A 26,192-nucleotide genomic window follows, 5' to 3' on the forward strand; every position below is an offset into this window, starting at 1 on the left:
GACCTTTCTGTCTCTCCCAGTCCTTAACTCTGATTTTTAAATAAGTCTCTGAACATAAAAAATAAAGGCCAGTTGTTAGATGCCTCAAGAGCTGGCTTTTTAATTTGTTTTTTCTGATAAGGTAAGGGCAATAAACACTTTGGGCTTTTGGGATCACCCACTATCGCCTGGAACCACCCCACTCTGCCACAGCAAAAGCAGCATGGTGCATACCACGGTTAAAGGAACACCTGAGCTGAGCTAAATGTAGTAACATTTATTTGAGCAAGCAAAAGGTTCTAGGACCAGGCAGTAATCCACACAGAAGTTGGTTCAGAACACACCCTCCCACCTCAGGTGCCAACTGCTCAGGCTCGGGGGGGGGGGGGGGGGGAGTGAGCCATAGAACACACTTGGTGAAGTGTGATTGTCATGTTTTGGCAGTTTCCTGCTTCTAATGGGCGAAGACACACGGCCCTGCTCACAGTTTATCAACACTCTCAGCAGGGAGTCGGTTCACACTGAGTTGGGAGGCTACTCTGGGACAAACTGGATTAGTAGACCAAACTTGACACAATGAAAAACTGAATTTCATCTAATTTTCACATGTGATAAAATACTTTGTATCAATCATTCAGTAAGTGTAAAGTAGCAAAGTGTAAAGTTCTTCTTTTCGTGCAACTAAGGTCTCTTCAGGGTAAGTTTGCTGCATTCAGCCAAAACAGCAGATGCAGCAAGGCACCTAAGGAGATTACAGCAGGGTAGGGACTAGGAACGAGTGTGGAGGCAGAGGAAGGGAAAAGATGGAAAGGGGGGGGGAGGGTGGCTCCTGCCATGGTGGCAGAAGTGGCTGCAAGGCAAAAGGGAGCAAGAAAGGAGGATGGGGAAGGGCCGGACAGGGGAAGGGGAAGCACGCCAAGCAAGGAGAGACCCTGCCAGAGAAATCTGGCTCGGCCCCGACCCTGGGCAGCAGGAGCCCAGCTCAGCCCCGACCCTAAGCAGCAGGAGCCCCGGCTCAGCCCCGACCCTGGGCAGCAGGATTCCCGGCTCGGCCCCGACCCTGGGCAGCAGGATTCCCGGCTCGGCCCCGACCCCGGGCAGCAGGAGCCCGGCTCAGCCCCGACCCTAAGCAGCAGGATTCCCGGCTGGGCCCCGACCCTAAGCAGCAGGAGCCCGGCTCAGCCCCGACCCCGGGCAGCAGGATTCCCGGCTGGGCCCCGACCCCGGGCAGCAGGATTCCTGGCTCGCCCCGACCCCGGGCAGCAGGATTCCCGGCTCAGCCCCGACCCTGGGCAGCAGGATTCCCGGCTCGGCCCCGACCCGGACAGCAGGAGCCCGACTCGGGCGGGTACAGCCAGCACCGGGCGCAGACAGGACATCCGCCCGCCGCCCGCGCGTTCTGCCCGGCCAGCCCTCGGCGTCTCGCGACATCTCGCGGCTCCCAGGCTCGGCAGGGACATCTCGCGGGACCAGCGTCCAGGGAAGCGGCGCGAGGGCCAGGTGACCTCCGACTCCGCCCTGCTGGGCCGGCCGGCCGCCGCTGCGCGCAGGCGCGGGGCGCGTCGCTGGTGTCCGGCTGCGGGCGCGATGGGGCTGAGTCGTGTGCGCGCGGTCTTCTTCGACCTGGACAACACGCTCATCGACACGGCCGGGGCAAGCAGGCTGGGCATGCTGGAGGTAATGTCCCCCGGCCTGTGGGCTCCTCCGCACTGGCCTCCCCGGGGCCTCGCGTGCTCCCTGCCCCCGGCCTGTGCCCTCCTCCGCACGGGCCTCCCCGGGGGCCTCGAGTGCTCCCTGCCCCCGGCCTGTGGGCTCCTCCGCACGGGCCTCCCCGGGGGCCTCGCGTGCTCCCTGCCCCCGGCCTGTGCGCTCCGGCCGGGCTCAGCATGGCAGTCAGGGCCGGGTGAGCGTCTCGGTGCAGGTGCCCGGGACCCGGAAGCGTGCGGCCAGGTGCCATGCTGGCAGGGTCCCCCCGAGAGACAGCCTGCACGGCCCCGACCCTGGAGCGCTCTCTGCAGGACTTTGCCCGGGCCCGGCACTTGAGGACCTCCCTCCTGCTCGTCCAGCCCTGACCCACCCCACTTTGCTCTTTCTGCCTGCAGCTTGGTAGGTGAGCAGAGTGGGAAGAACTTTCAACTCAGCATCCTCCATGTTTCGCTGGACCTTGAGCCTTTGCGTCGTGTTTTGTTTCCTGATGCCTGTTAATGTCTTTATTACCCATACTTTATTACTTACTGGAGAGAGAGAAAGACAGAAATCTCCCGTTCACTGGTTCATGCGATGCCTGGAATAGCTGGGACTGTGCCAGACCAGGGCCGAGAGCTGGGAACTCCGTGCAGGTCTTCCACAGCCACCTGAGCCGCCACCCGTCTGGGAGCCCACCCAGGCACCCCTATACTACACCTTTCGTGTACTTCATCTTTCAGAGAACACCTGCTTGGACTCTTCCTGCAGGGGAGGTCGACAGCCATGCTTTCCAGCATGAGTCCCTTAGCTCCGTGTCTCCCCCTCCTCTATCCGTGAATCTGTCACAGGGTTGCTGCGTGTTCTCTGGAAAGACAGACTTGCCAGGTCGTTGGGTTCCCCCAAAGCACTGGAACCGGTGGACATTTTCATTCTGCTGGCGTGTGTTCTCAGCTTGACCTCAGCCTCAGGCACGCGCTGTGCTGAACGGCTGTCTTTACTTTATGAATGGGGTTAAAGATAGCTAACTGACTAGCAGATTATAACAAAGAGGAGATGGTTGATTTTACAAAGTTAGAGGATTGAGTGATTTTTTTGAGGATGAGAAAGCTAACCCCGCTGTATTGCAATTAAAACCTTGGCTCAGTCTTAGGCGTAGGCCAAAAGCTCGTGTTTCTCCAAGCTGTAATTAGTCCAAAGACAGAATTATAGGTAAGGGAGACAGAGAATTTTCCACCTGTTGGTTCACTCCCTAGATGACCACAGTGGGCAGCACTGGGCTGGGCTGAAGCGGGGGGCTTCATTTGGGTCTCCCATATAGGCGGTGCACCCAAACACTTGGAGCATCTTCTGCCACTTTCCCAGGTACATCAGCCGGGCCTGGAACCTGCACACATGGGATGCAGGTTTGCAGTGGTTTAACTCAGCGTGCCACAGCGCTGGCCCACCGAGTTCAGACTTCACAGTCACATCCATGGCTGGTGTACAGCACCACAGGTGGATGCCAGTCCATGCCCACCTGCTCCGGTTCCTGTGCAGTTGCCTGTTGGGGCCTGGGAGCATCAGGAGAGACTGGCTTGTTTGCACCTCTGCCACCCACATGGGAGGCTTTAGCCTGGCCCAGTATCGGACACTGTGACCAACCAGGGAATGAGCCAGCAGGTGACACGTCTCTCCCTGTCTCTCCCTCTCTCGGTCACTCCAGTTTTCAAAATAAATGCATCATTTTTTTTTTTTTAATTCAGGCATCTAGACCTGAAACCCAGCTCCCCTAACATCTAGCATGAAAGCACCTTGTTATTTGACACAAGTGATGTGACACTCGAAGCCACAACCCTTCATCGTAAAATTTGAGCACGGTTGTTAGTCCTTAAGGCCTGTTGGAGGGGTTTGCCACCATGGAAAGGTTCACTCAGGGAGCACCCGCCTTGTCCCCAGCCTCTCCCAGAGCACAGCCCCCCCCCCCCCCCCCGTTTTTGTTACCTCTGGTTGGTCTCTAGTTGGAGCTGCTGCTGTGGTCTTGTCTCCAGACTTGCCGGGTCCCCCTCCGCACGCTCCACAGTGAGATTGCTGCTGGGAGAGTGCGCTTCTGTTTTCTCTTTACACTCTCAGTTGGCACTAGTGTCCACCTACCTTCCTTGCTGCTTTCTGCTTTTTAAGACTTACTTCCTATTTTTATCGGGAAGGCAGATCAGATTTTATAGAGAGAAGGAGCAATAGAAAGATCCTCCATCTGCTGGTTTGCTCCCCCAATGGCTGCAATGGCCAAAGTTGAGCCCATCTGAGGCCGGAGCCTCTTCGGGGTCTCCCACGTGGGTGCAGCGTTCCAAGGCTTTGGGCCGTCCTCACCTGCCTTCCCCCAGGCCCCAGGCCGGGAGCTGGATGGGGAGTGGAGCTGCCGGGACATGAATCGGCTTGGATCGCAGCACTTGAGGACTTAGCCATTGCTCTGGCCCCACATATCTGCTTTCTAACTTGCTAAAAGGCCATTGCCATAGATTTTGGTAACATAGAACCATTCAGCCAAGTTTTGAGCTTTGGGAGAGGAAATGTGTGTGTGTGTGTGTGTGTGTGTGTGTGTGTGTGTGTGTGTGTGTGTGTTGGGGGGGGTGTGATACATAGTAAATGTGGAAAGAATGTGGGATAGGTAAATAAAAAATCTGACCTCAAAACTCGGTTCTAATACCGTCTTTATTAATAACATACAGAGTGAGCAGAATTGAATTCTGCTTTTAGCTCTACAAGGAATACCTTACCAGATAAGGATACAACTGCCAGTCCTAAATATTGACTTATTAAGGACCACTGTGGCACAGTGGGCTAAGCCACCACTTGTGGTGCCTGCATCCTGTATCTGTATGTCTTTTAAGTCCAGGCTGTTAACATGTCTGATCCAGCTTTCCATCAGTGTGCCTGGGAAGACAGCAGTGCTCAAGTGCTTGGGCCCCTCTTGCCCTTGTGGAACACAGCGTAGGGTTCCTGGCTTCTGGCTACTGCATGGCCCAACCCTGGGGGTTGCAGCCATTTGAATGCTTTAACCAGTGGATGGAAGATGTTGACCCCTCTCTCTACCTTTCAAATAATAAATCTTCTTTAAAATGACTTATTTAAAAGTAATGTCAGGGCCCAGTGTGATAGCCTAGTGGCCAAATCCTCACCTTGTAAGCGCCGGGATCCCATATAGGCACTAGTTCATATCCCAGCTACTCCGCTTCCCATCCAGCTCCCTGCTGGTGGTCTGGGAAAGCAGTCAAGGATGGCCCTAAACCTTGGCACGCTGCACTCTTGGACTCCTGGCATCTGATTGGCTTAGATCCAGCCATTGCAGCCACTTGGGAAGTGAACCAGCAGATGGGATATTTTTCTCTCTGTATATCTGCTTGAATTTCTAGGATTTTTGCAGGCAGTCATACTGTGTTAACATGTTGGTTTATTTTATTTAATCCATTTTTCACTTTTACCAGAAAGCCAGCAATCTTCCATCTGCTGGTTCACTTCCCAGCTGCCCACAGCAGCCAAGGTCATCAGGCCAGGGAACCCAGAGCCCAGTGTAACTCTCCCAAGCTGTGCTGACACCTGCTGCTTCCCATGATGCACATCGGCAGGAAGCGGTTACAGGTGGAGACGGAACTCACATCAGGCACTCCACTGTGAGATGTGTGTATCCCAAATGGCGTCTTTACCTTTGAGCCAATGTTCATACTGTCAGCGTGTGTGTGTGTGTGTGTGTGTGTGTGTGTGTTTAAGGTTTATTCATTTTTGTTGGAAAGACAGCTTAACAGAGGAGCGACAGAGCTTCCATCTGCTGGTTTGCTCTCCACTGTAGAGCGGCTGGAGTTGAGCCCATTCAAAGCCAGGAGCCAGGAGCTATTTTTGGGTCTCCCACATGGGAGACCTAAGGGTCCTAAGGCTTTGGGCCATCTTCGACTGCTTCCCCAGGCCATAAGCAGGGAGCTGGATGGAAAGTGGAGCAGCCAGGACACAAACTGGCACCCGTATGAGAACTTGGTGCTTGCAAGGTGAGGATCAGCCAGTTGAGCCATCTCACTGGGGCAGAGCTTAGGATTTTAAATAAGTTATATTTGGAATTCAGCTCCTTTATATGTACTGCTATTTGGGAAATGCTTTTCTGAAAGTGCTGTTCAGTATCACATGGTTTCCAAACCAGCCTCCATGGTTATTTAGGACAGACATTGGGCTTTGGGTTAGGGTTTGTTTGGTTTGGTTTTGGCTTTGAGTGGCGTGGGCGTCTGGCATCGTGGTTAGGATGGCCGCTTAGATTAGGATATGCATCCTGGTGGTCTCCAGCACACTGCAGTGTAGGAGTGTTCTGTGAGCAGGTCCTGGTGGTCTCCAGCACACTGGAGTTTGGGAGTGTTTTTCTGTGAGCAGGTCCTGGTGGTCTCTAGCACACTGGAGTGTGGGAGTGTTTTTCTGTGAGCAGGCCCTGATAGTCTCCAGTGCACTGGAGTTTAACTTTTCTTATGTAGCAGCATGTCTGTCGGCCCCGAGTGCCCCTCAGTCACAGCAAAGAGTAATTCTGGGGATGTCGCCACAGAAGATGGTGACATCACCTGGGAGCTGAAATTTCTTGGTTCGTTGATTAAGACTTAACTTGATAAAACAAAATTTGCCAGTATTTTGCCTTCCCTCCAAATTCTGAACTGAGGGCCTGCACGGGGCTGATTCAGCCCGCAGCACTGGCAGTCCATCTCGGTACCAGTTCTCATCCCAGCTGCTCCCGTTCTGCACCGGCTCCCTGCTAATGCGCCTGAGAAAGCACCAGAACGTGGTCCAGGTGCTTGGGCCATTGCAGCCATGTGGGACACGTGGGAGGTCTTTCAGGCTTCTGGTTTGGGCAGGACCAAGACCTCACTGTCACGGCCACGGGAGAGTGAAGCTGCGGGGGAGGCTCTCTCCCTCCTTCACTTCCCTTCCTCCCTCTCCTTTTCCCACTCCCTCTCGCTCTGTAACTCTTTCAAGTAAAACAAATTGATCTTTAAAAGAAAAAGAAAAATTCTTGCAATTGGTACTTGTTTTGCACTCTTACTTTTCTTAATTATTTTATATGTTAATTAGCACATAGAGTGTGAAAAAATCCCTTTTCCTTTGTAAAAATCACTTTCTTTTGATTCTTCCACTCTGATGGAGAAATGACTTTCCCCTTTGAGTGAGTGAGTGGGGTTTCTGGTCCGAGTGGTGTAGCATTTATTTCATCCCGGTGTAGTTTAGCTCAACACAGTTTCACTTGTTTGACCACTTTGCAGCAACAGATGACAATTGGGATTTTTTTCAGTTGATTATTTCAGAGGTAGAAACATACAGAGAGACAGAGCTTGCGTGCAATGGGTTGCGCCCCGAGGCCCAGGCCAGACCAAAGCCAGGAGCCAGGATCAGTCAGTCCCAGTCTCCAAACACTTCCCCAGGAAGCCAGGAACCCACTACCTCCCAAGGACACGTTAGCAGGAGAGTGGACCTGGAAGCGCAGCCAGGACTCAAACCCAAGCCCCACCGTCCAGGAAGCGAACAGCCTGACCAGTGTGCTGACTGCCTGGCCAGATGCCCAGCCCGGCCCACTCGTGGGCGACCGGGCACATTGACTGCACACATCTACAGAGTGCCTGGGCTCCCCTTGGAGGCACACGCAGGCTCTGCCCGTGGGAGGGGAGCCCTGGGAAGCACGGTAGAGGTGTGGGGAGGCAGGACAGAGGCCAGCAGGGTGATTGGTGAGCTGGGGTAAGCAGCCGAGGAGCTCTGGGAGACTGCAGAACCTGTCGCAGCGGAGCTGTGGCCTGTTCCTGCCACCTCTGCCCCGTGTGGATGGCTGCTCCCAGGGCAGCACATTGGCCCCAGACTGTGCGTGTCGGTGCTCCTGACGCCCGCAGGCACGCAGGGTTCAGGACCTGCCTGTGTGGGGCTGTGGGCACCAGGGAGCTTTGGGCAGCTGTGCACGCAGGTTCAGAGGTCAGGCCGTTTTCACACTTCCTTCCAGTGGCCGCTCCAGCTCATCTCTTCACCCACATGCCTTCCATGTTGGCTCAGCTTGACGTCCTGTCTTCTCCAGGTCACAACATTTCGAGTTCTTGGCCTTTGTCCGTGCTGTTTTTAATCTTGTCCTCCTCCTCCCCATTCATCAACTTGGTAACTGCATGGTTTCAGTGTGGTTGCCGTACCAGACCTTACCCAGCTGCCCTCCAGGTTAACTGCCATTTTGTATCTGTAATTCTTGTCCCCCGAACTGTGAGGGCGCTTACCTCCTCCGCTTGTGTCCACGGTGACCCCAGAATTGTCGGGGTGCTTACCTCCTCTGCTTGTCTCCATGGTGTCCCTGCCTCTTCCCACTAGTGAAGTTCCCCAGGACAGGTGTCTCTGTCCGCTGCCCACCGTGCAGTGTAAAGACTTTGAAAGTGTTGGCCGTGCAAGTAGGCAAAAACGGATTCAGATCTCAGATCAGGCTGACTCATGTCGAAAAGTGAATTCCATTGTGGAGCTGTGAAGAAGAATTGGAAATGATGTTGTGTGCATTTGGTACAGTCCTTGGCCACGCTGGACTTTTTACTAAATGTTAGTAGATCAGTAATCTAGCACGTAAGATTAATTCATATGGGAACACAGGAGCACAGCAGGTTTCACCCGGCACAGGAGAGCAGATGGCTTGAAACACTGGAAGTTTCTATCTGGAAAATGGGATTGAGGCAGCACTGAGTCATCAGAACTGAAACTGTAGCTCTCTCTTTTTTTTTTTTTTTTTTTTTTTGAGTATAGGATTGGGTACCCTTCTATGTGATGGTTATTTAGACTTGGCAGATGTGAAGCGGAGGGTCTGATGCAGTAGCCTGATGGTTAAAGTCCTTGCCTTGCATGCACCAGGATCCCATATGGGCACTGGTTCATATCCTGGCTGCTCTACTTCCCTTCCAAATTCCTGCCTGTGGCCTGGGAAAGCAGTCAAGGATGGCCCAAAGCCTTGGGACCCTGCACCCATGTGGGAGACCTGGAGGAGGCTCCTGGCTCCCCGCTTCAGATCAGTTCGGCTCCAGTGAACCAGCGGATGGAAGATTTTTCTCTCTGTCACTCCTTCTCTCTGTAAATCTGACTTTCCAATTAAAAAAATAAAATAAATCCTTAGTTTTAAAAAATGTGAAATGGATTTAGTGATAAAGGTTAGATGAAGTAGCATTAGTTTTCCTGGGAGAATGTCAGAAGTTTAAGATGTTTCACTAAATGAAAGTATAAGTTCTATTTTCCTTTCTTTTTTTTTTTCTTTTTAAGATTTCTTTTTTTTTATTGGAAAGTCAGATATACGGAGAGAAGGAGAAACCGAAAGGAAGATCTTCCATCCGATGGTTCATTCCCCAAGTGGCCAGGAGTTCTTCTAGGTCTCCCACGCCGGTGCAGGCTCCCAAAGCTTTGGGCCGTCCTCGACTGCTTTCCCAGGCCACAAGCAGGGAGCTGGATGGGAAGTGGGCTGCCGGGATTAGAACCGGCGCCCATATGGCATCCCAGCATGTACAAGGTGAGGACTTTAGCCACTAGGCTACTGGGCCAGGCCCCCCCAAGTTCTGTTTTCATATATGAATTAAAGGTGGTGGACTACCAAATGAAGGGTGGTTACCGACTAAAGAATCTGCTTAAAAGAGGAACTGATTTTAAAAATATATATGAAGGAGTTGTCTGGAGAATGGGAAACCTTCATTTTGGTGTCTTTCAGAATATAACCAGTCCCCAGCAGACGGGGCATGGAGACTGACCTACTGTAAGACAGAAGAGTTTTTTGTTTTTGTTTTCTTTAAAAAGAAAAAAAAAATAGGAAGTGGAATCCCTCAGGCAGCAGGCAGAACGCAGCTTCTCAGCATAGCCACAAAAGGCATGAAGTCTTAATGGATTTTTTTCCCCCTCATGTAGGTGATAAAACTCTTGCAATCAAAATACCATTATGAAGAAGAGGCTGAAGTCATCTGTGATAAAGTTCAAGTGAAGCTCAGCAAGGAGTGTTTTCACCCTTACAACACGTGCATCACGGAGCTGAGGACCTCCCACTGGGAGGAAGCCATCCGCGAGACCAGAGGGGGGACCGGCAACAGGAAGCTGGCCGAGGAGTGTTACTTCCTGTGGAAGTCGGCCCGTTTGCAGCACATGACGCTGGCAGAGGACGTCAAGGCCATGCTCACTGAACTCCGGAAGGAAGTGCGCCTGCTCTTGCTGACCAACGGGGACCGGCAGACGCAGAGGGAGAAGATCGAGGCATGCGCCTGTGCTTCCTACTTCGATGCCATCGTGATCGGCGGGGAGCACCGGGAGGAGAAGCCGGCGCCCTCCATATTCTACCACTGCTGCGACCTGCTGGGAGTGCAGCCTGCAGACTGTGTGATGGTCGGCGACACGTTAGAAACGGACATACAAGGAGGCCTCAACGCGGGACTGAAAGCAACCGTGTGGGTCAACAGGAGCGGCAGCGTGCCGCTCAAGTCGGCGCCCGTGCCCCATTACGTGGTTTCCTCCGTGCTGGAGCTGCCCGCTCTCCTACCCAGCATAGACTGTAAAGGCAGCAGGTCAGCCTGAAGCACGGCCGGGGCCACAATGGGGGGCCCTGGGCTCCATGCAACACGTGCCAGGGCGCCCTGGCTCCTGGGGTGCAGTGCTAGGATGGGCTGCTCTGCAGTGTAGGCCACTGCCGAGTGGCCTCGGACAGCCAGCCGGCCGCCGGCGTGCATCTGCGTTAAGGAAAGATGCTTTTGGTAGAATAGCTCAGGAAACTTGAGGAAATACATGATTTGTGAGTCTGTGAGTTAAGATTTTGTTTTGAAAATTAATTTATTAATCTTTTAGTATCTTGACTCTGACGCTGAGCGGAGTAACTTGCATATGAATGCATAGGTATAGATTTTTATGGCTTAAAATTACCATTTAGGATAGATCACATGTAAGGAGAGAAGCAGAAGAACAATTGGATCAAGCTAATACAAGATAAGTATGAAATCATCTGGGCGATTTATGGTGAAATTGTCTGGCATATTTCGCGTCTTATGTAAGTCACGTGTTTGCCTACTTGTTTCCTGTCGTGGCCCTCGTCTCTGTGTGACCTCTCACGGGGCTGGGGCCAGTGTTTGCACGCTGTGTACATGACCGATACATTCCCCAAGGGAAAAGTGTCTCAACCACCTTCTGGTTCTGCTGCTCCACAAACTCACAGCTCCTGGCGGGAGCTCACAGCTTCCGTTTATGGCAATACGTTCGTTTACGTCTCTCCGCAGGCGCACAGTGGGGTTTAGGAGACTGAGCTGCTCAGCCATGGTACCGGACATCGTGTGTCCTACGCAGATCGGAAAGAGGAGCGAGGCCCCCCACAGCCTCACCAGGCAGCTCCATGTCTTCCATAGCCCATCCTGACGCCATCAGAAGATGCGGCTTTGCTGGGAGCTGTTTCCAGAGTGCCATTCTAATACTGAAGTGACTCCTGAGAGTCCTCTTCTGCCTTAACTCTTTCTTGAGTATGTCACTTCACAAATGTCTACAGCCAATCCAGGGTTCGCCTGCAGCTTATTTAGAAGCTCTGGGAGCTGGCACCATGGCGTAGTAGGCGAAGCCTCAGCCTGTGGTGCTGGCGTCTCATTTGGCCCCCAGTTCATGTTCGGCTGCTCTGCATCCGGCCCAGTTCCTTGGTTCAAGTCACTGGGGCTGTGCATCCACCATGGGAGACCCAGAAGAGGCTCCTGGCTGCTGGCTTCGGATTGGCCCACCTGCAGCTGTTGCGGCCGTGTGGGAGTGAACCAGCCAGGTGAAGATCTCTCTCTGTAACGCTGCCTTTCAGATAAAAATAAGTCTTTTAAAAAGTAGAGACTCTGCAAATGTGGCCCAGGCTATTTGTTGATAGGATCCCCTGACTGCACTCCCCAGACTTGGAACAAAGTGGTTATTTATGTAGGAAACATGAGTTAGATTGGCTGTTTTGTTTTGATGGATTTAAAAAGACAAGAAAGTGTTGGGACACGTTGAACTATAGCTCTAAGAGTATACTCACCTTGAACTTACTTAGACAATTTTCTGGCTACCTCCAAGAATAGAATACTCTTATATATATATATATATATATATATATATATTTTTTTTTTTTTAATTTGAAGGGCAGAGTTACAAGGAGAGAAGGAAAGACGGAGAGCTCTTCCATCTGCTGCTGCTGGACTCTGACACCAAGAGCCAGGAGCTCCTTCCCGGTCTCCATTTGGGTACAGAGGCCTAAGCACTTGGTACACCTATGCTGGTTTCTCAGGCCATAAACAGGGAGCTGGATCGGAAGTAGAGCAGCCAGGACTCAAACATGTGCCCACAGGGGATGTCAGCGCTGCCGGCAGTGGCTTAACCCACTGCAGCACAGCACCAGTCCCTAATTCTCTTCTTGATACAGATTTCCTCTTGTGTTTATTTCGTGATTTTTGCAAATCTGGTTGTGTCTGTACATGTCCCAGAGGGCTGTTGCTGTGAGGCTGGACATCTGTGGACAGGGTGTGTCTGTAGCTTCAGCTCTGCTGGCCACATGACTTTGATTCTATCTCAACAATTTCGAAATTGTTCAGGATTGGGCAAAGAGTGATGGACATGCCTTGTCTGGTGGAGTGATACGTGATGCTGAGGGCTTGTCCTTTAGCTCCAGGGTAGATACAGGCGGCAGCGGGTTTGTTACGCTGTCAGCATCATGGGGCCAGTCTCCACAGCAGAGCTCCCAGGTGTTCACTGAGGGGTCTCTGCAACAGTGATGGCGGGGAGTCTAGGGAGCATCTGACTTTCCCCGTCTTCACAGTTTGCATTCTGTATGGTACAGCAACGCAGTCTAACATCCCATGCGCACCTACCTGCAGGAAGAGCTTTGTGGTCTTCTACCTTCTGAGTGGAATGTTACAGAAGATATTTTAAATTACTGAGATAGACCTATGATTTTTTTATTTTTGCTTTAGAAAAATATCCCTTAAAATTAAAGAGTTCTGTAACAGCACTGTTTCGTCATTTGTGTTTTTTCCTAATTCCCTCACAGTGGCTGGTGCAGGGCCAGCAGCTCTTGGTGTCTGGAACCTCAGGCACGGGGGACGCTACGAGGAAGGCTGGTGGCGATGGGTGTGCTGGGGTTCTAGGTGTCCGGGACCTCAGGCGGGCACGGGGGATGCTGCAAGGAAGGCTGGTGGGGATGGGTGTTTTGAGGTTCTAAGTGACCGGGATCTCAGGCATGGGGACGCTGCGTGGAAGGCCTGTAGGGATGGGTGTGCTGGGGTTCTAGGTGTCCGGGACCTCAGGCATGGGGGACGCTACTTGGAAGGCCTGTGCGGATGGGTGTGTTGGGGTTCTTGGTGTCTAAGACCACAGGCGGGCACAGGTGACACAGCAAGGAAGGCTAGTGGCGATGGGTGTGCTGGGGTTCTAGGTTTCCGGGACCTTAGGCAAAGGGGACACTGCGTGGAAGGCTGGTGGCAGTGGGTGTGCTGGGGTTCCACATAGGCATCCACAGGTGACCCAGAGCCAGTGAGCTCGTTGCTGGAGGAGAGCACGTTAGGCTCACAGGAGGGCTTGCTTCACTACCTTCAGACTTCACAGCCCGTGAAAAGAAACGCTTTCCAGCATAACCCCTTAAACGTTTATTTATAGAATGTTAATACATGTGTATTAGATGGTTTATACAAGCCTACCATGCTCTCCATATGATGCAGGAATATTTTTCATTCGTTTTTATGTAATGAAGGAATATGCTTCTGTCTGAACCGGCACACCTGCAGCACCTGCAGGAGTCGGATCAAGGGGTAAGTGGCAGAAAGTCGGCTCGTGTCTCGCAGGGACCCACAGGCTGCACAAGGGCCCTGCTGTTGGCTGGCCCCTGTGTGTGTCTGCATGCTACGTGTGTGACTTAGGCGTCCTGGAATTCAGCGAGATCGTGTGTATATCACAGCTTTAGCAGGCAGCGTTCCTGAGGAGCAGCAATGCTTGTGTGTAAGCCAGTCTGTGTTAGAGACACCTTGGTACTCTTCTCTGCCAAGCACCAAACCCTTACGGATGCCCCCGAGAAGGGTGCTGCTTTCGTCTCGGGAGGGCAGCACAGCTGTGGGGCCCAGGCCCTGCCCTGCCTCCCGATGCCTCGCAGCTTGCGGTCCCTGCTCTGCGTCTCAACTGTTGCTTTTATTACCTTTTTTCTGTCACTGCTGGGTTCACTGTGAGACTTTGATGCTCAGAGTGTCTGAAAGTATCATTGATAGTGCCTATGTGGGGATCATTTTTATTTGGAATTTTGAGTCTTCCAGAGCAATTCATATGAAGAACCTTCATAGAGTCCATAGGAAATGAGTCTTAGGGGGCCCGGCACAGTAGCCTAGTGGCTAAAGTCCTCATCTTGCATGCGCTGGGATTCTATATGGGCATTGGTTCATATCCCAGCTGCTCCACTTCCCTTTCATTTCCTACTTGTGGTCTGGGAAAGCAGTCAAAGGACAGCCCGAAGCCTTGGGACTCTGCACTTGTGTGGGAGACCAGGAAGAAGCTCCTGGCTCCTGGCTTTGGATTGGCACAGCTCCAGGGATTGCAGCTACTTGGGGAGTGAACCAGTGGATGGAAGATCTTTTTCTATCTCTCAGTCTCTAAATCTGACTTTCCAATAAATTTTTTTTAAGTGGGCCTGGCCTGGTAGCCTAACAGCTAGTCTTTGCCTTGCATGCACCAGGATCCCATATGGGCACCAGTTTGTGTCCTGGTTGCTCCATTTCCCATCCAGCTCCCTGCTTGTGGCCTGGGAAAACAGCAGATAACGGCCCAAAGGTTTGGGACTCTGCACTTGTGTGGGAGACCAGGAAGAAGCTCCTGGCTCCTGACTTCAGATTGGCACAGCTCCAGTGATTGCAGCCGCTTGGGGAGTGAACCAGTGCATGGAAGATCTTCCTCTCTGACTCTCCTTATATATCTGACTTTCCAATAAAGATAATTAAATCTTTTTTTTAAAAAGTATTAGGAAAAGCTGCATGGATTTCAACCTTTTTATTAACACCAAAATAAACTGACCTTTGAATTCCATTTCCCCCACGCTGCCTGTGCCTGCCCTGTGCCTGCCCTGTGCCTGCCCTGTGCCTGCCCTGTGCCCCTCAGAACCTTGTTTTCCCTCCAGGCATCCACAGTCCGTTACTGTGGGGAGTGCATCTTCATCCTGTGTGCTTGGCGCTCTCAGCGCCGTGCAAACCCGAGTTCTGCAAGCTCTGGGCCATCTCTCACACTTACAGGGAACGCAGGAAAGGAACAGGGACCCCAGCCTAAGACGGGAGAGCCAGCAGGCTGATGTAAGCACAGCCAGGGCAGCTCTCCCCAAAGGCCCCGCTCTTGCCGAGTTCCTGGGGACCCTGTGCTCGGTGCTCGTCTCCATGACAGCAGAAACATGACTTCACTGCTGTTGCCTGCACTCAAGATGTTCTTATCAGACACTCGACGCGCACTTCATGGATTGAAGAAGTGACTGACGTGCTGTGAAAGTTATTGCAAATTACACTCTTCCCAAGAAATAACAATTCATCAACTAGTTGGTATGTATTAGAATTTTACTTTTTTGGGCCTGGCGTGGTGGCCTAGCAGCTAAAGTCGTTGCCTCACACATGCTGGGATCCCATATGGGCGCCAGTTCTAACCCCGGCAGCTCCACTTCCGTCCAGCTCCCTGCTTGTGGCCTGGGAAAGCAGTCGCAGACAACCCAAAGCCTTGGGACCCTGCACCTGTGTGGGAGACCCGGGTGAAGCTCCTGGCTCCTGGCTTTGGATCAGCGCAGCACCGGTCATTGCGATCACTTGGGGAGTGAATCATCGGACAGCAGATCTTCCTCTCTGTCTATATGACTTTGCAATAAAAATAAAATATTTTTTTTAAATTACTTTTTCTCCCTCAGACATGTCAAGTTAATGATGCTGCTTCACTTCCCGTAATAGGCCTGTGTCCAGGTCCCTGTGCCATCTTGCTCATGCAGAGTTCAAAGTTGATTGCAAATTCTCATTTATTTGGCAGGTCTGTATAATGAGGGGACCCTGCTGGAGTGCATTTACAAAAGACAGCAGTGAGTGTCATGATGGAAATATTCTTAATGCAACTTGAAACATGCCTTTATTTTAAAGCAATTTTTAAAATAAATGTTGTAGGGCCCGGCGCGGTGGCGCAAGTGGTTAAAGGTCCTCACCTTGCCGCCCAGGATCCCATATGGGCGCCGGTTCTAATCCCGGCAGCCCCGCTTCCCTTCCAGCTCCCTGCCTGTGGCCTGGGAAAGCAGCAGAGGACGGCCCAAAGCTTTGGGAACCTGCACCCGCGTGGGAGACCCGGAAGAGGCTCCTGGCTTCGGATCGGCATAGTATCGGCCCGTTGCGCTCACTTGGGGAGTGAATCATCGGACGGAAGATCTTCCTCTCTGTCTCTCCTCTCTGTATATCTGCCTTTCCAATGAAAAAATAATAAAAATAAATCTTTAAAAAAAAAATAAATAAATAAAAAAAAATAAAATAAATGTTGTAGGTTATTCAATAAGTACAGCACTTAAAGCATCTGAGATGGAGAAAGAGAACAAAAATAGCTGGGCTTGGGTGGAAATGAGCTGTGAGCCCTGAAAAATGACTCTTCATCCACCTGTTGTGAAACACACACACACACACACACACACACACACACACACACACACACACTTCACGGATTCATACAACAGTCGCTTGTGACATCAGCTTGGATGTTGCGTATCCTTGAAGGTCCAAGATGTGCCACCGAGGCACCTGTGGCATTCCTGCAGACTGCCAGCCAGGGGCTCAGCTGGCACCCCCATGTATCCATGAGTGTTCCCTTCTGCAGATTTGGTGTTTTCTGCATCTCGTTGCAAAGCTCATCCAGTAAGTGTTGCAGCCTTTGCTAGAGCTGTGTGCTGGGCAGGACAGAGTCCTGGCGAGGCCAGAGGGAAGAAGAGACACGCAGTGCTTCCTCGGAGGGGGCACAGAAGCTGTGTCCTGGCACACCCCTGCGTGCCCCTGCATCTCTGCTTTCCCATTCACCTTCATGACGGCTGTGAGAGAAACCAGCTTCACTTTCTTGTCAAATAAACTGCTGCTAGATTCAGTGTATTTCCTCGCCAGCCTTATTAAGTTCTGATAGGTAGATTTTTTTTTTTAAAGATGTACGTATTTATTTAAAGAAGTTACAGAGACGGGAAGAACAGAGAAAGAGACCTTCCTTCTTGTTCACTCCCCAGGTGGCCACAATGAGCTGGCTGAGCCAAGGCCTCCTGCAGGAACCATCTTCCGTTGCTTTTCCCAGCCGTTAACAGGGAGCTGGATTGGAAGTGCAGCAGCTGGGCATGAACCAGCACCCACACAGGATGCTGCTTCCATCTCTTCATTTTTTCTGAAAAGTCAAAAAAGTGAATGACGCTTTTTCCTCCGAGTATAATATAGTCACACACACAGTGTACTTATTGGGGAGTGGGCATTTCTCCTGGCAGGGCACATACCCCTCAGGAATCCTGCATCCCACATCGGAGCCCCTGGGTCTCAGTCCTGGCTCCATTCCCAGTTCCAGGTTCCTGCTGCTCAGGCCCTGGACATCAGCAGCTGGTGGCTCGCATCACTGGCTGTGTGACACCCACATGGAGACCTGGATGGAATGACAGGCTGCTGGCCAGCCTCAGCCGCTGTGGGCGTTTAGGTCATGAACTAAGGTCAAGGGCTTGGGGGAGCTCTTTCTGTTCTGTATCTCTCTCAAATTAAAAATAAATAAGTCAAAATACATGAGATGCACTCACTGTGTATAAATAAATAAGTTGTTTTCTATTTTTAAAAAGATTTATTTATTTTTATTATAAAGTCAGATATACAGAGAGGAGGAGAGATAGAGAGGAAGATCTTCCATCCGATGGTTCACTCCCCAAGTGGCCACAACGACTGGTGCTGCGCCGATTCGAAGCCAGGAGCCAGGAACTTCATCCGGGTCTCCCATACAGGTGCAGGGTCCCAAGGCTTTGGGTTGTCTTCGACTGCTTTCCCAGGCCACAAGCAGGGAGCAGGATGGGAAGTGGAGCTGCCAGGACTAGAACCGGCACCCATATGGGATCCTGGGGCATTCAAGGTGAGGACTTTAGCAGCTAGGTCACGCCACTGGGCCCATAAATTGTTTTGTAAAGCCTGCATATGGTTTCAAGGGACCACAGAAACCCCTGTAACGCACACGTTTATCCGTTTACCTGCCATATGATAGACTCTTAGCTAATTGCTTGGTGTCTGTCACTGTTATTACACCGAGCTTCTCATAATTAGGAATGTCAATTTAATCCTACTTTGCCCAACTCCAAGCTTGAAATCTGTGCTTGGAATTGTAAGTCGATAAAATCATAGTTAATCAAATACACTTTGAGAACCAAAGGCAAGACTCTGAGTGTCCAAGAGAAGTATTTAAGATAAGATACTTGATACCACTCCCCGAAACAGCTGTTTTTACATTTCCTCTCTCAGAATGAGCAGGCTTTGTGTGGATAGGTGGGTGTCAGAAATGACCGCAGGAACAGCGGCAGCAGGCACAAAGGTTCCTGTGCTGATTGGACACACACCCATCCCCTATCAGTGTCCCTGCTCCATTCTGAGGTCCAGCTCCCCCATGTGCACTCCAAGGGCAGCACGCAATGGCTCAGATCCTGGGGGCTGCGCCTGGCAGCGGGCAGCAGCTCAGGTCATGGGGGCTGGGGCTGCGCCTGGCAGCGGGCAGTGGCTCGGGTCCTGGGGACTATGTCTGGCAGCAGGCAGTGGCTCAGTTCCTGGGGGCTGCACCCAGATGGCTGAGGTCCTGGGGGCTGTGCCTGGCAGCGGGCAGTGGCTCGGGTCCTGAGGTAGATGGCTCAGGTCCTGGGGACTGCGCCTGGCAACGGGCAGTGGCTCGGGTCCTGGGGTAGATGGCTCAGGTCCTGGGGGCTACGCCCGGCAGCGAGCAGTGGCTCGGGTCCTGGGGGCTGTGCCCAGATGGCTGAGGTCCTGGGGGCTGCGCCTGGCAGTGGCCAGTGGCTTGGGTCCTGGGGGCTGCGCCCTGATGGCTGAGGTCCTGGGGGCTGCACTTGGCAGCAGGCAGTGGCTCGGGTCCTGGGGGCTATGCCCAGATGGCTCAGGTCCTGGGGGCTGCGCCTGGCAGCGGGCAGCAGCTAAAGTCCTGGGGGCTGTGCCCGGCAGTGGGCAGTGGCTCAGGTCCCGGGGTGGATGGCTCAGGTCCTGGGGTCCATGCCCGGCATGACAGGCTTGGGTTAGGTTCCATGCTCCTACCGGTACCCTGGCTTAGCCCTGCATATAAAATAGGTGTTGCAAGTGCGGGCCAGCAGTTCTCTCTGTTACTTTGCTTTTCAAATGTATTTGCAAAATAAGATGGCATGGTCTTAAACAAGGACACTGGAGATTACCTAGGCAGGGTGCCCCCACTGGAGGCTGCACTGCCAGGCCGCAGTGCTCACACCAAAAGCATAAGATAACCATCCCCGTGCCAGCTCATCGGGGACGTCCAGATGACGTCAGATGTAACGTGCAGAGCACCCCGGGAAACCTGCCAGTTCCTCTCCTCCCCTCTGAGAAGGGAAAGTGGAAACAAAAACACAAAGGACCAGGCCTCAAAGAAAGCACTCTGGCTCAAGGAACGAAATTCCCCATATGTGCTTTATGTCCGTGACATTTAAAAAATAGGATGCTGGTTCACAAATGGACATTCAAAAGGACAAAATAACAGCAGAACAGGAAAAGAGAAAGTAAACCAAAGACCACAGCCAGACCACTGCCAAAGTCTTCAATAAGTTAAAAACAAATATTTCTCAAAATTTTATTTATTACATAATTAAAAGGCAGAGTTCCAGGGTCAGCATCTTCCACCCACTGGTTCACACCCACCCACTGCAGTGGTCCAGTGGCTAAGAGTGGACCATATGGAAACCAGGAGTTATTATTGGGCCCCTTTGCCTCTGGACTATCTGCTTCCTGGGATGCATTAAGCAGAGAGCTGCAAGGGACATAGCCCAGCTGGGACTCTACCCATGGCCCATGTGGGATGCAGGCAGCCACTTTAGGCTGTGCCACACAGCACAGACCCCTGAGAACAAATCTTGCATAAAATGTAGAGGCAAAACTCGTAGCCAGGGAAACCAGAGTGTGAGCAGGTCTGAGCGTGCTGACCAAGGCTCAGAGAGCAGGATGGAATGGTCCAGAAGACCCCATCACTCACAAAGGGCTCCATCTAGATCCCGGAGAAGGAAGCAGTCAAGATAGAGGAAAGGAAGCAGAGAAAGAAAAGTGCAGCCTCGGGGGAGCCCCGTGGAGGTGCTCACAGGATGAGGAATGCAGAGGGCAGGCCTGAGGGGCTGCTGGCTCTTCCTCCGGGCCAGTTCCCCTGAGGTGTGGGAGGGAGCGCAGCCTGTGAGGTCAGCGAGGCCACTGTGCGGGCTTCAAGATGGAGGGCTGGCAGGAGCAGATGACCATGGCCACCCCAGTCGGGGAGCAGGGACTCTCCGGGTCTCGGCTCAGGGGCCAGCCAACCACAGCGCAGGATCCCGGCGTGTTGCTTAACCTCCTGAGCTGCATCTCTTGCTTTGTAAAATGTCAGTAGCACCCTTGTGAGCTGGGGTTGTCAGAAGGGTCATTCACGGAAGGGGGAACCGCTGTCCCTCGGGAGTCACCGTGGCCTCCTCTCCCTGCGTCTAACCCATCATCCGCCTCCAATCGGAAAGTGCATCCTGCCTGCTCCTCTTAAGGCCTACAGATCCCCACTCTGTCCAGCTCGCCTCTGCAACCCCAAATCCCCCACCGTCCAGCCAAGCCGTCCAGCTGTCACTCCCCGAGGCTTGCACCTCTCCTGCCCGGCCTCAGTCCCTTAGAGATCAGGGTGGAAGGCAGGTCGGTCCGCAGCAGGGCAGGTCTCATACCGCTCGGAGCTGGCTCCAGCCGCACACCTAGCACCCTCCCCCTGCCGCAGGCTCCCTGGTCTGTCTCCTTCCCGCCTCGCTTTACAGGCCGTCCGCATTGGGATCCCCGGCCGGACCGGGAGGACCTGGGCCGGCCAGCCCCGGCCTCGCTCCCCGCCCACCCCGGGCCGGCCCCGCCTCTCCCTCCGGGCCGACGCCACCGGGACGAGGGGAGGCGCCTGGAGAGCGCGCCGAGGCGCGCGGCGAGCCGGGCGGCCAGACACAAAAGAGGCCGGCGCGCCGTCGGAGACGAGACGCAGCTTTCCACCAGGTGAGCCGGGCCTGTGGCCTGCGCGCCGCGGAGCCGTCCCGCCGCACGCCTGGGCGTCCCCGGGCCTCCTCGGGAGCGGGCGCGGAGCGGGCCAACCCGGCACGGTGAGCAGGAGCGCGGGCTCGGGCGCCCTCCCGGGGGAGGCGGCGGCCACAGAGTCCCCAGCGCCGGTCCGCTGCTTGGCTGGGTGGCCTGAGGGGTTTGCTCCACTGCACGGGTTGGCCTCTGGCCTCGAACTCTCTCCGCAGAAGTGCCCTCGCGTGGTGCGTTCCCGCAGCAACGGCACGCTGGAGCAACGGCAGGCTGCGGACTGCGCTTGCATGCAAGTCACTTGGCGGGAGCCTGGTGGGCTGCCTTCCTTGGGACCCTGGAGGTCTCTGGGCCCTGCCTTGGTGATGTCGTGGGGGTCCAGCTAGGCTGAGGCCGTGGCTGGCCCCGGGGGTCATGACTGCTGGAAGCTTCCTCTCTCAGGGGCCTTGACTGTGGTGGCCAGGCTTCCCCGCGGGGGACAGCAAGGTGTGCACCTGGGCGGCAGCCTGGCAGGTGCGGGTGTGGGGGAGCATCTGAAAGGCTTCCTGCTGCCATAGCAGGTCATGGGCAGGGGAGGGTGGGCCTCGTGGGGCCAGGGGCGACAGGAATGAGAAGGTAAACGTGTTTGGGGGTTTTATTTGAGAAGGAGAAATGAGCAAGGCCTCTCTGAGAACCTGAACTTGAGACAAGTTTACCCCCACTGTCCTCACGCCCGCTGAGACCCAGAGCTGCGAGAGTGTAGTCGGCTGGCAGTGTACTGTGGCCCCTTAGTGTTAGCCCGTGCTTTGCTCTGCTTCCTGTGTACAGGTGTTAGACTCACTCATCCCCCTTAGATGCTGGCTCGTATTTACTTGTATTTGAAAGGCAGAGTTACAGAGAGAGAGAGAAGAGACAGATCTTCCATCTGCTGGTTCACTTCCCAAAAGGCCGCAACAGCTGAAACTGGGTCAACCCGAAACCTGGAGCCAGGAATTCCTTTGGGTCTCCCACGTGGAAACAGGGGCCCAAGCACTGGAACTGTTCTCCACTGCTTTCCCAGACTATTGGCAGGGAGCCAAATGAGGTGGAATAGCAGGGACTAGAACCAGCACCCATATGGGATGCCCTAGCCCTGAACGGAGCCTTAGTTTGCTAGGCCAACATGGCTGTCCCAGTGGATGGTTAATCTCAAAGACAGCATCCCTCTGAACACAGGCTTCTAGGAAACCCTTGCAGACATAGGGACCGTGTGCTGGAAGCCTGGGAGATGTGGGCAGGGCTGTGGCCAGGCTCCCTGGCGGAGAGAGGCCCCCCTCGGGAGGGCTGCATTGCTGTCTCATGGCTCGGTTTTTCCATAAGCAGTGAGTGTGTGAGACGGGACTGTAGGTTTGGGCTTGGCACTCCTCGGCTTTAAGTACAAATCAGGAATTCCGGCTCAGGGCCAGAAGTTTGCTTCATCCCATGCAGGAGGCCCCAGCCAGAGCTGTTGGTGGGGTGGCTTGCAATGGGAAGCTTTCCTACTGTCACAGTTGGGGTAACCTCGAGCCCCCTGCCTTAGGGCACCCATCATTTGTGTGCTGCCGGGGCTTCCATAGGGGCACAGGGGTCCTTTGGTGTGAGTTGTGGGTTTTCTCTCTGGGAGTGCCCCCTTGGGGGGTCGATCCGGGTGGCTCCCACAGACGGGAGGATAGGAGGCCTGCTGGGAAGGAAGTCCTGTCCCTTCTCTCAGAGGCCTGGGCAGTGCAGGTTTTGTAGCATTGGCTGTTGCTTTGTATCAATTTTATCTTTCCCAATGTGACACATCCTCTTGGAACCCATTTGCCTTATTTTGGCATCTGCTGTGTTGACTTTTGGTGACTTGCAGTTTCTCATTTAGGTCATTATTTATTGTTATTGTTAAAGATACAAGATAATGGTTCTTCAACGTCTCTAGGGTTTTTTTTTTTTTTAAGATTTTTTTTTAATAGGTTACAGTGCATTGTCTTATTGCATTGGATACTTGTTGTCAGAGGTTGCAATAGTGTTACAATGTATTGGTATTATTTTCCAGATTCACAACCTTTCATCTCAGATTAAGGCAAACATGTGGTATTTAATCTTTTGGGATTGGTTCATTTCTCTTAGCATAATGGATTCCAATTGGGCCCATTTGGCCACAAAGAACTGTATTTCGTTTTTTTTTTTTGATAGCTGAGTAGTATTCCATGGAGTATATGAACCATAGCTTTCCTATCCAGTCCTCTGTTGATGGGCATTTCGGTTGCTTCCGATTTATTTTTTTTCATTGGAAAGGCAGGTATACAGAGAGGAGGAGAGACAGAGAGGAGGATCTTCGGTCCAATGATTCACTCCCCAAGCAGCTGCAACAGTTACACCTGAGCCAATCCGAAGCCAGGAGCCAGGAGCCTCTTCCGGGTTTCCCACATGGGTGCAGGGTCCCAAAGCTTTGGGCCATCCTCGACTGCTTTCCCAGGTCACAGGCAGGGAGCTGGATGGGAAGCAGGGCTGCCGGGATTATAACCAGCGACCATATGGGATCCCAGGCGTGCAAGGCAAGGACTTTAACCACTAAGCTATCGCACTGGGCCCAGTCTCTAGGGTTTTAAGGCCTTAGGAGCGAATTTCACACTCCTAAATGGGCATCGGTTGGGGTATTGAAGCTGCCAGTGCTGGAACCCAGCTCAGTCTGACTCACACAGAAGCCACAATAAAAAGTGCAAGGGCCTCAGGATGACCTGCTTTGTCCCAGAGCCAGCCATTTGACACAAGTCACGCTTCCGTGTCACATTGGTTGTCATGCTGCCTCATGTCTGGCTCTGAGAATGGGAATCGACACACATGCAATGCCTCTGGCCAGGCCAGGTGGAGTCACATGCCATTTGAGCCAGTCGCAGGCAAGGAGGTGGCTTCCCCTGTGGTGTGCAGCAAGCCAGGGACTGGGCCAGGACAGGCTTTGGGGGCCTAGTGCCAGCGGGCCTGTGGGTCCTCCCCTCCCAGATAACCTGCCCACCAGGGCCCTGGTGCCATTGGGCCTATGGGTTCTCCGCTCCCAGGTAGCCTGCCCCGTACCAGGGCCCTGGTCCCAGTGGGCCTGTGGCTCATGCCCTGGACGACAAGCTGTCAGCAATGGAGTCCAGTCGTGGTGTTTTCTTTTTAAATTTTGAGCAAGGATTTGTTGCGTGCCAGGCCTTGTTCTCAGTACTGGTGGTCACTCACAGCAGTTGGTGGGCTAGGACAAGCTGTTGCCTGTCTCACAGCCAGCGATTCTAAGTTTCAGGATGGCTAATGATTGCCCAAGGTCACGTGGAAGTCCCTGCAAATTCCAGCTCCCCCAGCGTGGGGTGTCCTGTTGTCTCTCAGCACCGTGGGGTTCCCGCCATCCTTCCTCGCCTCTGAGCGACTGCATTCCTGGACCTGAAAAAGAAAATTGTATTTTCAGTGCCGATGACCAGCTGTGACGGGACTCTTGCCTGTGCAGCTTGCTAGGTGGGGGGCCGTGCCGGAGCTAGTCGCTCAGATTCCATTTGTGAATTGGGCTTTGCTTTCTGTAGACTACGTGTGCCCTGGAAAGGAGGTTTCAAAAGCAGAATCTAATGCCTCCAGCAGCCTCCTCTGAGCCGTGCCCACCTTGGTGCCACAGAGGGCCTCCTCTGAGCTGCGCCTACCTCGGTGCCACAGAGGGGCCTCCCCTGAGCCGCACCCACCTCGGTGCCACAGAGGGGCCTCCTCTGAGTCCTGCCTCCTCTGAGCCCCGCCCACCTCAGTGCCACAGAGGGGCTTCCTCTGAGCCGCGCCCACCCTAGGGTCTCCCCCAGGGCCACAGAGGGGCCTCCCCTGAGCCCCACCCACCCTCGGGTCTCCCTCAGTGCCACAGAGGGTGTCAAACCACAGGTGAAACAGCCCTGCCCATGGAGCTAGCTTTCAAGGGCGCAGGGATTTACTAAACAGCTACAAATAATTAGTTCACTGTAGATCTTGAGGAACAGGTTGCCAGGAAGAACACTTTTAAAAAATCTTCAATTTATTTACTTATTTTAAGTGTTTATTACATAGGGGAGAAGCTGTGAGGGAAAAGGCCGCGCCTACCCTCCTGTGACTGTGGGGGCGGGGAGCAGGGGTGGGGTGCTGCCAGATCACATCAGGGGACAGAGATGGTCCCCCAAGGCCAGTGAGGGGAAGAGGGTCCTGAAGGTGTTGCTGGAGTATTCTCGATTGTTCTGAGTATTACCATGCCCTGCTTGCCAGCTGTCTATGTCTGTTTTGGGATTGCCATCGTCTCTGTTTGGCCTGTGGTGTTCAGTCAGCTCCTCCTTCCGTCTTTTGGTGAGACACTCAAGGCCCTTTGTTGAGGGACCAGCTGTCCTGTCTTCTGTGTGTATCACAGAGTCAGCAACAGGGGTGCTCCAAGCACAGACCAGTCATCTATGTGGTATTCCCTGAGGCTGGGGAACAGGTGGAGTGCACCCATTGAGCTGACTCTGAAGAGCCCCTAATGAGTTGGTCCTCAGATCCGGCTCTCATGTGCACCAGCAGGTGCTGTAGTCCAGCCCAGCCTGGCCCATCCCCAGACCCAGCTTTGCATGCGCCAGTGGGGACTACAGCTTGGTTGGGACAACCCCCCAACATTCCCAACAGCACATGCCAGCAGTGCTGGGGCCAGACTGGCTAGCTCCCAACTCTGCCCTTACTGGAAGGTGTTGTGGCTTAGTCATGAGACCTGAGGAATCTTTCTAGGCCTGCCCCCAGTCTGGCTCATGTGCACCAGTGAGCACAGCAGTACAGCCTGTGGAGGCCAGCCCCCAGCCCCAGTTCCCTCATAAACCTGCAGGTGCTATGTCCCTGCCCTTGCTGCACCCAGCTCCAGCACTTATTTGTACCAGTGGATACTGTAGCCTAGTGGGGTAGACCCCCCTCCCCCGAGGACTTCTTCCAGGTACATCCTGCGACCCAGCCTTGCATGCTACAGCAGGTGCTTTGGTCTGGTCAGGGTGACCCCCAGGAACCCCAGTCAGGCCCCAACCCTCCCTCATACCCAGCTCTAACCTGTACTGATGGGTACTAGGGGCTAGTCTGGAGTCCCTTGTGGAATCTCTCCAGGTCTTACGCCAGACCTGGCTCTCACATGTGCCAGTAAGTGTGGGAAGACCATTTTTATGACTTCTCCACCTGCTCAGGTGACATGCAAGAAGGGATGAGGAGGCTTTGGCCTCATGTCCTTGTGGCTTCCAGTCACGTGCTACAGGTAAGCAAAACCAGGCATGCAAAAATGAGCCACGTCACCAGGTC

The 26,192-nt window shown here is 53.4% G+C and overlaps 1 protein-coding gene across 1 annotated transcript; it reads left to right on the forward strand.

Annotated features, from left to right (window-relative positions):
* Positions 1-1,533: 1,533 nt before the first annotated feature.
* Positions 1,534-11,647, forward strand: LOC121157043 (N-acetylneuraminic acid phosphatase). Its single transcript, XM_040981027.1, has 2 exons — positions 1,534-1,656; positions 9,568-11,647. The coding sequence occupies exons 1-2, from the start codon at positions 1,567-1,569 to the stop codon at positions 10,222-10,224; spliced, it is 747 nt and encodes a 248-aa protein (XP_040836961.1). The 5' UTR covers positions 1,534-1,566; the 3' UTR covers positions 10,225-11,647.
* The last annotated feature ends 14,545 nt before the right edge of the window (positions 11,648-26,192 follow it).

The sequence above is a fragment of the Ochotona curzoniae genome, unplaced genomic scaffold, assembly GCF_017591425.1.
Source record: "Ochotona curzoniae isolate NIBS_2020 unplaced genomic scaffold, NIBS_Ocur_1.0 contig_3520, whole genome shotgun sequence".
Taxonomy (NCBI): Eukaryota; Metazoa; Chordata; class Mammalia; order Lagomorpha; family Ochotonidae; genus Ochotona; species Ochotona curzoniae.

Coding starts and splice junctions, on each gene's coding strand:
- LOC121157043 (XM_040981027.1), top strand. CDS start 1,567: ATGGGGCTGAGTCGTGTGCGCGCGGTCTTCTTCGACCTGGACAACACG. Junction 1,657..9,567: donor GCAGGCTGGGCATGCTGGAG/GTAATGTCCCCC, acceptor CCCCTCATGTAG/GTGATAAAACTCTTGCAATC.